Source organism: Sinohyriopsis cumingii, chromosome 6, assembly GCF_028554795.1.
Source record: "Sinohyriopsis cumingii isolate HCF-2022 chromosome 6, ASM2855479v2, whole genome shotgun sequence".
In the NCBI taxonomy this organism is placed as follows: Eukaryota; Metazoa; Mollusca; class Bivalvia; order Unionida; family Unionidae; genus Sinohyriopsis; species Sinohyriopsis cumingii.
Window position 1 is genome coordinate 71,955,315 of NC_142966.1, and position 13,434 is coordinate 71,968,748.

Consider the following 13,434-nt stretch of genomic DNA (forward strand, 5'->3'; position numbering starts at 1 on the left):
GTTTATGCATACTGCGAAGTAACCATGGGATGTGTACATGCCTTGCGTCAATATAATAAAAAAAAAACAAGTCCGAAACGCCTCACCCACAAATATATCCATTTTTTTAATTATTAAACAATAATACCTGAAAGTCACATCATAGCCTTAAGTTAAGAAATTGGAGAGGGGTCAATTTACGAGACTATCCCCTGCTAGTATTATATTAGCAACAGGAAATTTCAAGGAAAACGGCTGCGTATCCTGACTGGTTCTGGATGGTTTGAGACTGTTGAATGTCTGTCTAATCGTGATGAAAGCCGGACTCAAATATCGAACTTTCACATTATGCCTGCGTATAGCTGTTTCCGTGCATACTGCTTCCTTCCAATATCTATTCGTAACTAATAAATATACACTGTGTATTGATTCGCTGGTCATGAAGGAATAACCAGCTTTCACAGTTTGCCCTATGTAAACATTTACATGCGGCAAACCATGTACTAATGCATGATTCCTGTAGGCAAGGCCGGATTAAAGCATCCGGGGGCCTTGGGCACAGACATCATAGGGGCCCATATTTATCCTGCCGTGTCCATATATATGGTCAACAACATTGCCTATGAAATCAGACGATAAATCACGGGGCCCCTTGAGCCTCGGGGGTCCTGGGCACGTTGCCCACATTGCCCTATGGACAATCCGGCCCTGCCTGTAGGAATAATTAGTTGAGCAATTACGTGTACGATTACCATGATGTGACGTTAATATTTGTGTGCACTAAATATAGTGTTCGACTCACTAAATAAATGTTGATTCCCACGTGTATGTCACATTTTTAATTTCTCTCACACAGACAACACATGCATATTTAGTTGTTGTTGTTGTAGGGTTTAACGCCATTTTTTCAGCACAAGATAGGATTAATGGTGGAGGAAGAACCCGGGAAAACCCCTGGAAGAACCACCGACCCACGAGAAGCTACTGGCAAGTTTTCTCACATACCCACATTGGCTGTATCCGAGACTCGAAACAGACAGAGGTGAGATGGCAGTGATCCGTAACGGACAGCCACGCATATTTAGCAGCGAGCGAGATTTTATTTTTATTGCAAAAGATTTTCTAATGAATTTGGTTGTACACATAAAATAAAAATAATGAACAATAATTTCAAAACAAAATCCAATGGTCCCTCCGGTTAATTAATTCATGCGACGGTTTCTATCATGAGTGCTCAAACTAAGATGGAGAATGCTCCTTGATTTTAATGGACATAAACTCACCGATATGTAAGCTAAGTTTTAGCAATAACTTTAAATTAAAATAAGTCACAAATGTGTAACAAGATAACCGGGTGGGATATTTCGGATTAACAACAGAACACGTTTTGACGACACAGATATATGGTTTAATGTGGCGATTTATATGAGTAGTGGATGATGAAGATGTGTGCGTATTTATAATCCAAATATTGGATCTATTTAACAAAAAACGCACAGTTTCAAAGATGGAAAAAATGTACAAATAAATTTAGGTCAGTAACCCTAAAACACAGGATAAATGATTTCACAAATGATTCAATAATGGAAAGATGAATATAGTTCACTCAAATAGTAAACAATGTAAGCGTTTACACATAGTAAACCAAAAAATGTATTCGCTCAGGTAGCGAAATTATGTCACTAAACAAGAACGGATATACAATCTATCCTTCCAATCCTGAATAATACACTGGGTCTTACTAACCCAAAATTAGCATACAGCTAAAAATACATGTGTGGAGATGCACTCCGTCACCCGTGCACCATATCCGCTCCACAGCTCCTCCGAATCAATTTCACAACCAATATAGACTCCGGACCCTCGGAATACTATGATCACTTGAAACATTAGACCCTCCGGACACTTGAAATATTAGACCCTCCGGTCCCCCTGGTCCTTTGACGGCTCTACAGCTGGGTCACCTTAGTCACTCTTGACATTCCGGACGCTAGACATTAGACGCTCCGGCACCTTAAACGCACCGGACACACGGACGTTTCTACCCTCTGACAACACCGGACACCCCGGATATTCCTACCATCAAAAACTCAGCTGAAAATATACCCGATACAGTGTACTAAACTTGATACAGACATAACGTAAGGACGTTATACATGGTAAGTTAAAAAGATTATAATGGCAATTACAAAACAGAGGTTCAATAGTAAACCTAACCCTGCTTGATAAGACAATAGTAAACAATTCTTTTAAAAAATGTAGCTTTACATTACCAATATAAGTCCTGCACTACGTCGCAACAAGAATAAAAAATGCACGCATTATGGTATGTAAAGAAAACTATAACAAACATGCAAAGGCAAATATGGTAATACACTAGTTATCACTTAAAACCCAAAACATTACCTACCCCTACAGCTGGAGTTGTGCGAATCCTTTAAGCAGGCCGCTTGCTGACAAAACCATTAGTATTGTAAAGGTCCTTTACATGTAGTAACGTATTTATACCTTTAGAATTTTCGTTATTCTTTATCAAAGGCACCTTGCACGTGTGGCACAGGACGAATCGTACTCACGATTTCGAAATACATAGACCATATTATAATCACCCTCGGGTATCGTTGTACAGAGAAAAAGAAACGAAACCCGAGTACATGTATTTAATTAACAACCTTTACACCATTCCTTGACAATGCCTCCCCCCTAAAAAAAAAAGTGGTATCACTTTTAGAACAATCACGGAATGTGAACAATGAATCATTATTAAAACTTCCAATTTTCAGACCGAACGAAATGATTTGCTAATTACACCCTACTTAAAAAATCAGCTCCCACATTTTCTGACCCTCGAATTGCCTCGATTCGAAAACTGTATGGTTGCAAAGACAACGCCCAACGCATCAATCTTGCATTGGTGACCTTTGCTTTATTCAAATATAAAAGCGGCTGATGGTCCGTTTGCAAGGTAAACTCCCTCCCAAAAAGATATGTATGGAATTTTCCTATTCCCCATACTAAACCTAGGCACTCCTTTTCAATCACGGAGTACTTTTCCTCTCTAGGGAGCAATTTCCTACTTGCATAAGCAATGGGCAATTTCATCCCCCCTTGCTCCTGTAGCAAAACAGCCCCAAGACCCGTATCGGACGCATCAGTCCTCAGTACAAAAGGTTTATCTATTTCCGGCAACTTTAAAATTGGTGCACTTACCAGTTTGTGTTTTAGAGTGTTAAACGCTTTTTCCTGGCATACACCCCATGAAACTTTATTCGGTTGCCCCTTCCTAGTCAAATCCGTTAATGGGCTGGCAATAGCCGAAAAGTTGGGGACGAATTTCCTGTAGAACCCGATTAGACCTAGGAAAGACCTTACTTGTTTTTTTGTCTCTGGTCTAGGGGCATCCCTGATTGCTCCTATTTTATCTGGATGAGGTTGCAACTGGCCTAGTCCACTTACCAGATGTCCCAAACATTCCAGACTGGAATACCCTATGCTACACTTAGTAGGCCTAACTGAAAGGTTTGCAATGTGAAGTCTATCGAACAGATCCCGTAATACCTTAACATGTTCATCCCATGTATGCGTGTAAACAAAGATGTCGTCTACGAAGCTGTCGACGTTTTCCGTTCCGTTTAATAATTTGCGCATGAGACGAAAGCACGACGCACCGGCGTCGACTAAACCGAAAGGCATAACTTTAAATTGAAACAGTCCTTTGGGAGTCGCGAATGCCGTCAACTCGCGGACATTATCGGCGATGGGTATCTGCCAATATCCCTTGCTTAGATCTAATTTGGAAATGTATTTATGACCTGCCAATTTTGAAAATACACTTTCCATATCTGGCATTGGTTCTGCATCAAATACGGTGATCTTGTTTAATTGCCGAAAGTCGATGCAAAACCGGTTGGTCCCGTCTTTCTTTCTGACTAACACCACGGGGGACGAGTATGGGGAGTTTGAAGGTTCGATCACTCCCTGGTCTAACATTTTCATCACTTCTTCGCTGATTGTCTCCCGTGCATTAAAGGGTATCGGATATCTTTTAATCCTGATAGGCTCAGTGGTATTCAATTTGATCTCGTGTCGAATTAGACCCGTACAGCCTGGTCTGTCCGTGAACACACCTGGATATTTGGACAAAACCTCCATAATCTTGTGTACGTTGACCCTCCGATAACTCAGGGCATACATTTATCTGGTCAATACTTTCCTTACCAACGTCCATGGGGTATTCAAGGGGTATTTCTGTGCTGGAGACGAATTCCGCTTCGTCACCAGACCTATCCTCTATCACCGCAACGCATACTACATTCAAAATCCCTTTATCAATCGTTTGTCCAGGTCTCGCTACGTAGAGTTTAAGCATATTGGCATGAAATGTCTTGGACTTCCCCTCCATATTAATGATATAATCCATTTCGCCTTTCACCTGTCTGACTTCATATGGCCCTTTCCATTGGACTAGCAGCTTGTTGTTATTCGTTGGGAGAAGCACCAACACTTGATCGCCTACGTCAAATTTTTTACTCCGAGTTCCTCGGTTGTAGTACTTGGCGTACCTACGACTAGATTTTGCGAGTTCGTCTTGCGCCATTTGACAAGTACTTTCTAATCTTTCGCGCAAATCAACTACGTAATGGTATGTGGTCTTAACTTCTTCGTCCGCGACCTCGTCTGTCCACAGTTCACGAAGTATGCGCATAGGACCACGAACTGTCCTACCGTACAATAGTTCAAACGGGAAGAAACCCAAGCTTTCCTGAGGCACCTCACGATATGCGAACAGAAGGGCGTTCATATATCTATCCCAATCCTTCGGTCTTTCCGCACACATTCTCCGCAACATTTGCTTCAATGTGCCGTTGAATTTCTCGACCAATCCATTGCACATAGGATGGTAAGGTGTTGTGCGTAACTGTTTAAGGGACAACCACCTACTAATTTCTGCCATAAGATCTGAGGTCAATTGCGCTCCACAATCCGTAAGAACCTCTTCGGGCACTCCGACCCTGCTGAACATGTCTACGAGCGCTTCGGCTACACGTTCGGTTTCAATTGATGGCAAAGCTATGGCTTCTGGATATCTGGTAGCGTAATCTACCAGTGTCAAGATGTATCGGTTTTTCCGATCTGTATGCGGAAATATTGGTCCTACAATGTCGATGGCTACTCGTTTGAACGGAGTATCAAGGGCATCTGACCTAACGGTACTCTAGTTACCCTGCCCTTAGAGATCGTCTTCTGGCAAACGTCGCACGAGCGACAGAACCGCGCTATGTCGCTATTGACGCCAGGCCAATAAAATTCTCTTAATACCCTATCCGTTGTTTTCTTTACGCCTAAATGACCTGCCATACTCGACTCGTGCGCGACCTTTAATACATGTGCCCTAAATTTCTGGGGAACCACTAATTGCAAGAACTTCCTATCCGATGTAGAGTATTCCCTGTACATTAAACCCTTTCGAACAAGGAATTTAGAGGAACCCCCGTTCTTACACTTTCTCACGGTACCCGTTAATGCCTTCTCAGAGGTTGCACGTAAAGACGCGTCACGTTTTTGCTCATTTTGGAATTCTTCGCGGGATATATCAGTAATGGCTTCCGGTACTTTTAACTTACGCAAAGGTTTATTTTCCTCCTTTACCCGAGCCCTAGTTTGCACTGCCTGGATGATAGGGAATCGGAAATCTGCTATGGTTGGGAGTCTAGAACCCGGTACGTTGCCAATCGTCAGTTCATAGATCGGGTTGGCTACGCATAAAGCTTCCACAGTCCCGGTCAAAAAAGGTGTATCTATCATTATCCTTGCAACTGGAACGTGGTCGATTGTCTGGTCAAGCAACATGCAAGGTGATTTAACCCCAAGCAATTGATCATCGCGGACTAAGCTCCGTTTCACGACTACAGTAGTGCATCCCGTGTCTCGTAGAACGGTGACTTCTTGTCCGTTAACAGTGCCGTTTGCGGTCGGCACCCGTGCCTCTGGAAAAATACACGTGCCGATTGATTGGATCACATCGCGACTGGTCTCTGAACGCACCACCGGTTCACGCACCGCTTTCCGCTTAACTTGCTGGGAAACATTAAGTTTTCCATTTACCGATCTTCTGCTTCTAATGGCTACCGCTACTTTCTGGACTGGTCCCTTCCGTTTAGGACAATAGTGGGAGATATGACCCACTTCCTTGCAAATGAAACATTGCATGTCACTCCGCTTCCCCTGGTTACTCCTACCAGATTTTTCAGGTTCCCTGGGTTTTCTGTCGTTGACCAGATTCCCACCTTTGACATCTCGCGTGATGACATTCTGCGAACCTCCCCGAGCTTCGGCGAACAAATCCGCCTGTGTGGCCATTTCATGTACATTTGTGAAGGATCTTTCCTTCAAGAATAAATATAACTCCTTGCCACAAGTTGTTAACAATTGGTCACGAAGCAAGAAATCGACAAGACCCTCAAATGTCTTGACGACTTTACCACATTCCACCCATCGCTGCAAATAATTGCAAGTCCTACTGACGAACTGGGTGAATGTTTTGCCTCTCTCTGGTTTACTATACTTAAACTTCTTGCGAAACCCTTGCTCGGTTAGTTCGTATTTCTTGAGAAGTGCCTCTTTCAGCACGGGGTAATTGAGCGAATCGGCCGTGGATAAACGCGAATACACGTCTAACGCTTTACCTTTCAATAACGCGCTAAGATGGAGCGGCCAATCGTCTTTCTTCCATTTTTGTACCGTAGCATACCTCTCGAACCTATTTAGATAACTATCCATATTATCTTTATCGTCTTCAAATGGGGGCAAATTTTGGACCTCTCAGTTTAACATCATGTTCCCCCTCTTTTTTAGCTTGCAATAGCTCAGAATTTCTTAGATATTCCTTCTGTCGATTTCTATCTTCCCCTTCTAACTTCTCCCTCTCTGCTTCCCTTTCCCATTCTATCCTTTCCCTCTCAGCCTGTTTCTCTAGTTCAATCTTACCCTTCTCTAATTCTATCATTTCCCTCTGGGTTTCCCTTTTTTCCCTTTCTATTTCCCTCTCTAATTCCCTCTCCTTTAATCTTTGGTCCCTCTCCCGGGCTTGTTCTTCACGAACGAAATTTCTAAGGGACTCCCCCTCATAACCAAACTGTTTCCCCAGTTCTACCAGTTCTTTCATAGAAGTCATTTCAAAAGTTTGGTGGTGACCAACCTTAAAGTGCAGTTTTATACAAACCACGTAATTACCACAAACCGTATTTTCTTTCACGAAATGCAACAAAAATATTAAATACAAAAAATAAGTATTAGGTATCTACCTAACCTTGGTGCTTTGTCAAACGCATCTGAAACACACAAAAAGCATACAAATATAACAAAACAATTTCAGTGCTCTGTTATATCCGAAATGATCCCACTTCTGACACCATTTGTAACAAGATAACCGGGTGGGATATTTCGGATTAACAACAGAACACGTTTTGACGACACAGATATATGGTTTAATGTGGCGATTTATATGAGTAGTGGATGATGAAGATGTGTGCGTATTTATAATCCAAATATTGGATCTATTTAACAAAAAACGCACAGTTTCAAAGATGGAAAAAATGTACAAATAAATTTAGGTCAGTAACCCTAAAACACAGGATAAATGATTTCACAAATGATTCAATAATGGAAAGATGAATATAGTTCACTCAAATAGTAAACAATGTAAGCGTTTACACATAGTAAACCAAAAAATGTATTCGCTCAGGTAGCGAAATTATGTCACTAAACAAGAACGGATATACAATCTATCCTTCCAATCCTGAATAATACACTGGGTCTTACTAACCCAAAATTAGCATACAGCTAAAAATACATGTGTGGAGATGCACTCCGTCACCCGTGCACCATATCCGCTCCACAGCTCCTCCGAATCAATTTCACAACCAATATAGACTCCGGACCCTCGGAATACTATGATCACTTGAAACATTAGACCCTCCGGACACTTGAAATATTAGACCCTCCGGTCCCCCTGGTCCTTTGACGGCTCTACAGCTGGGTCACCTTAGTCACTCTTGACATTCCGGACGCTAGACATTAGACGCTCCGGCACCTTAAACGCACCGGACACACGGACGTTTCTACCCTCTGACAACACCGGACACCCCGGATATTCCTACCATCAAAAACTCAGCTGAAAATATACCCGATACAGTGTACTAAACTTGATACAGACATAACGTAAGGACGTTATACATGGTAAGTTAAAAAGATTATAATGGCAATTACAAAACAGAGGTTCAATAGTAAACCTAACCCTGCTTGATAAGACAATAGTAAACAATTCTTTTAAAAAATGTAGCTTTACATTACAAATATAAGTCCTGCACTACGTCGCAACAAGAATAAAAAATGCACGCATTATGGTATGTAAAGAAAACTATAACAAACATGCAAAGGCAAATATGGTAATACACTAGTTATCACTTAAAACCCAAAACATTACCTACCCCTACAGCTGGAGTTGTGCGAATCCTTTAAGCAGGCCGCTTGCTGACAAAACCATTAGTATTGTAAAGGTCCTTTACATGTAGTAACGTATTTATACCTTTAGAATTTTCGTTATTCTTTATCAAAGGCACCTTGCACGTGTGGCACAGGACGAATCGTACTCACGATTTCGAAATACATAGACCATATTATAATCACCCTCGGGTATCGTTGTACAGAGAAAAAGAAACGAAACCCGAGTACATGTATTTAATTAACAACTTTTACACCATTCCGTGACAAAATGAAAGGTACATTTATACACGTGGCCGAGTGATCTAAAGCGCTCACCGTTCCGGATCACTGCCATCTCACCTCTGTCTGCATGGGTTTAAGTCCAAGGCTTGGCTAGCGTGGGTACGTGGGAAAGCCTGCCAGTAGCTTCTCGTGGGTCGGTGGCTCTTCTCTGGGTTTTCCAGGGTTCTTCCTCCACCAACTATACTGGCCGCCGTGTATAGCCTATCTTGTGCTGAAAAATGGCGTTAAACCCTAGAACAACAACGACAACAAAGCATTTCTACACAACAGGCATGCCCCACTTTTCAAGCTGAAGTTATGTATATACTATCTTTGGTCACACAAGAATAAGAACTTGTCTTCTGAATCAGTACCAAGGACGTGGAAAGACTTCTAGAACATAGACTTAGTTGTACGTTATTTCTATTTTTTTTTTAAATATAAAAAAACGGATGCAAAAATCATATGTATTCTATTGTGAATATACATACAGTTAATTGAAATGTTTTTACGTAATTTTGCCATGCATGTTAATTATATTCACCTCGCAAATTCTTTCCGAATTGACCCTTACATCAGAATATGACAAGCAAAGTTGTAACGTTTCTTCAAAAGGACGAGTACGGTAAGCACTGAAAAAGGGGGTGTGAGAGGAAACGTCTTAGAATTTCTTTCGGGACTATCAGTAAACGTGCACCTAAAGGTCTTTTTGCGTACGAGTGAGGGGATGTTTAACATGCGAAATTTAAGGGGGGTGGTAATTAAAAAAGGCATTCCTTTTAATGTTTCCATTGGCATTAAAACAAAACTTTTGCATAAACTTTAATAAAAAAAAAATATTTCGGTTTGCAGTGAAAGACGGGTTAGAAGCAATAATAATTTGCTAGTTTGATTCGTCTTTCCCCTGTTACACCTCATGCGGCCTTGACATGTTTGTATCTACCTTGAGAGAACATACGGCCCAGTTACTCTTCCCTCCGGAACAACACTCCGCGATCCGCGACCAAGTAACCTACTTCTAAAAATAGAACTTCTCAATTTACTGTACAACAACGCGAAGACAACGCTTGTTAACTAAACTCAAAATATGGCTGTCTAATGGATTATGTAATTATTTTATATTAATAAATCGATTATTGGTACAAGCATAAGCAGTGCGACAGGTTTAACACGTGTACTTGAATACAAGTTATTAAACTGATTTCATGTTAGAAAGCAGCAATTAAAAGACGTTGGCTAGGAAGCAATCAAAAGTGGGGGGAAGGGGCGCAAGAGAGGGAATAATTACAAATATTATATAGGTGGGATTTTCGCAACGTGGTTAGCAATTGTTTCTTGTCTCCTTTATATGGATGGCGTCATTCGATTATGTTAATTATTCGGTGCTTTCCGCAAGACGTACTACAATTTTGAAATAAAGTTAATGATGGCTTGTATAATAATTACTAATTTATATTAACAATGGAAATTTTACTGAAATTATTAACGGGTTGATTTCCTTTTACTGTTTCAAGTATTACCATCACTTGAACAATATGCAAATAATATAACTACTATCAGGTCTAAAACTTACCAAAATTTGAGTTACCATCTTCGACACATACCTGAACGTCAGAAGATTTATGATCCGTTATTAATTTTAGTGATTGTTACCGTTGCAGATAACATAGACCTTGGGCCGGATTACCTATCAAGTACATTGAGCACGTGCTTAGGGCACCAGCCCAGCAGGGGCACCAGAAAATATTCAAATTAACGTCGATGATTACAATTAAATGAATTAAATATGACTATTTTGATCTACATGTACGAGTATTTTGATATGGTATGATGACAACGGTATTTTCCAACCTATTTAGCTTTTAATATGGGGGTCGGTATTCTTTTTTAAAGTTTCACATTTTGTAGGTGTAGAGGCACCGTAATATTTTTCAGTGCTTAGAGTCCTGGAAGGCCTTAATCCGGCCCTTCACAGAATACATTCGGTAAAAGAGATTGGACATCACGCCGTAAGGCAGGGTCACACATCATCAAGCTCAAGTCCCCTCGACACATTTTTAGTGCCTGTGTCCTTACTTTACGCACGCTATTTATGCTTTGATTATAGATAGAACATTCTTCGAAGTGCAGCCAAGTTAGTTCCGATAAGAATGATTCTGGCTCATGTTAACGTTTCATTTGTGCAACCCAATCATAAGGCAAGGAGTGATTTAAACAACATACACGCCAAATATCAGGTCACTATACTTAAATAATATACGTGTGTTGCATTATTTAAAGAGAAATACTTCAACAATACATTAAGAGCATACGAATCCCCGTGCATTTATGGTGAGATCACATCAGAGTCCATCCGAAAATTGCCAAGTATCAGGTCAGCTCTGTCATAAGTTCTGAAAATTGCAAACAATATTTATAGTGCGCAAAAGCGTACTCTAGCAAATTACTCGTCCACTCCCATCCCACAGTATCCATCACTCTGTCACTTTTTTTTATTTTGACGACAAGACTTGAAGATGAATCAAAACTAGACTCATTTTAATTACAACAACTACCATGGTTGTATAACTTTAATTTGATATAAACCAAATCTGTAAATATAACTTCAAATCAGCTCATAATTCGCTTCTTCGTGCTCAGTTCCAGATAGACATATTTCCAATATATATATATATATATATATATATATATATATATATATCGCGTGTTAATTGTTTGGCTAATATTGTCCGTTTTTAAATACAGTGTGATGTACATAAATCACGCGCGAAAACAAAGGCTTACCTCCCTTCCGAAAGCAAAGAACAGTATTACATAAACGGGTTACGCTCCATTTTTACTTCCAGACAGTATCGTTCTAATCCATAATATTTTTTTCAGGCTGCATTTGTTTTGGGCGGGGTTGTTTTTTTTTTACTGGGGGGGGGGTATGTGGGGGAGTGGGATTATTTTGTCAGTTACCAAGCCGTCTTCCAAGGTCAGATTGACATTTGCATCTTGGGACTAATACTAAATGTTTACTGATCACGTGTCACGACTCTTGTTGGTCCTTATTCAGTACATACGAATGTAGTCCCAGTCTTTTTTGAGAGCATTTTTCTTCTCTCTCATTTTGATGGTGATTCCATAGTTAGATTTCGGTATTATTGGTATTGATTTAAAGATAACTGTTTATTCTTTACAACACAGGGGCCAAAAACGTTGCTTACAATTTATCTTCAAATCAAGTACGCGCAGTCTGCTTAACAGTGATTAGGTTCAGAGGCGTAGCTATGATATTTTGCGCCCGGGGACGAACTATAAAATTGGCGCCCCAGCCCCCTCCCCGTTTAATCACATTTTTGAATATTACCCTTGTTTACTTATTATAATGTAACGTTGTAAGCCTCATTTTGGCGCCCCTGTACCTTGGCGCCCGGGGACATATGTACCCCCCTGCCCCCCAGCTACGCCTCTGATTAGGTTGCATTCACTTTTGATTGATTGTTATTTTTCTAGCCCAGGGTTAACATAACCATCAAATGTATTTACTTGAGAAGTAGTCCCAGCATTGCTAGCCCAGGTTCCGATAACCCTATCTACACCTCGGCAGATCGAGCAGATAGCTGTATTTCGGGTCTGTGAATTTCATTGGATGCAGCGGCATGCCACCGCATCCAACCAAAATTAAGTTGTTCAAATCTGAACACTGATCGACACAGGGGAGCACACAACTTGAATGGACTGATAAATAAGCACTTTTCCAGTGCTGGTCCGTGTTTGCACAAAAAAACTTTCATTCAAAAAAACATGTAATGGCTCCCCTCTGGCAAATAGTGATACTTTCGATGTTAAACTTACGAAGTATCCTTTTTAGGTCAGTTGTCACCAATGTTTTTGGCCGAGGTACAATGTGCCACGCTATTGGTTAGTTGGCATTACATACAAAGGGAGGCAGCACATGAAATCCAATAGAAGTCGCTAGGACAAAGCACCGATATAGCTGTTTGATCCGCCAAGGTGTAGATAGGGACATCGGAACCTTGGCTAGCGAAGATAAAGTAGACCCGAAGAATGTACGTTCCAACGGTGTTCGATTGAACAAGACACGAAGCGACGAGGAAACACTGAGTACAAGTGACCATTAAATGATTAGTAAGGTATTTAAATCGTTGATAGGAAACAAGTTTGGGATTTCACCTTTACGGTGGCGTAAATTATGAGTGACAAAACTCGCAGACAATATAAGAACATTAGCATGGAATCTGCGATGGGTCAGGTTCCACCCGCCTGTGTCAGTGACTTTGTATTGACTGGTTGAAGGGCAGGGGGTGCTGTCAATAGTTGCACTTTTCTGCTAGCAATAGATAAGAGTGTCTGCGGTGTATCTAAGAGTGTCTGTGGTGTATCTAAGAGTGCTTGTGGGGTATCTAAGAGTGTCTGTGGTGTATCTAAGAGTGTCTGTGGTAGCTAAGAGTGTTTGTGGTGCATCTAAGAGCGTCTGTGGTGTATCTAAGAGTGTCTGTGGTGTATCTAATAGTGTCTGTGGTGCATCTAAGAGTGCTTGTGGTGTGTATGTTGCTTTGTCTCAGAACGATTACTTATTTTGGTAACTTCTCCCATAATATCAGGATGTGCCAATGTAAATGACCAAACTAAAGAATCCCTCACATCTGTCAGATTTCTTGTTCAATATCCATACAATATCGA

The 13,434-nt window shown here is 40.8% G+C and overlaps 1 protein-coding gene across 1 annotated transcript; it reads right to left on the reverse strand.

Moving 5' to 3' along the window:
- Positions 1-1,364: 1,364 nt before the first annotated feature.
- LOC149797186 (uncharacterized) lies at positions 1,365-6,759 on the reverse strand. The gene is made up of 2 exons (XM_089961868.1): positions 2,390-6,759; positions 1,365-2,073 (listed from the first exon to the last, which is right to left on the reverse strand). The coding sequence occupies exon 1, from the start codon at positions 6,757-6,759 to the stop codon at positions 5,149-5,151; it is 1,611 nt and encodes a 536-aa protein (XP_089817994.1). The 3' UTR covers positions 1,365-2,073; positions 2,390-5,148.
- Positions 6,760-13,434: the final 6,675 nt, after the last annotated feature.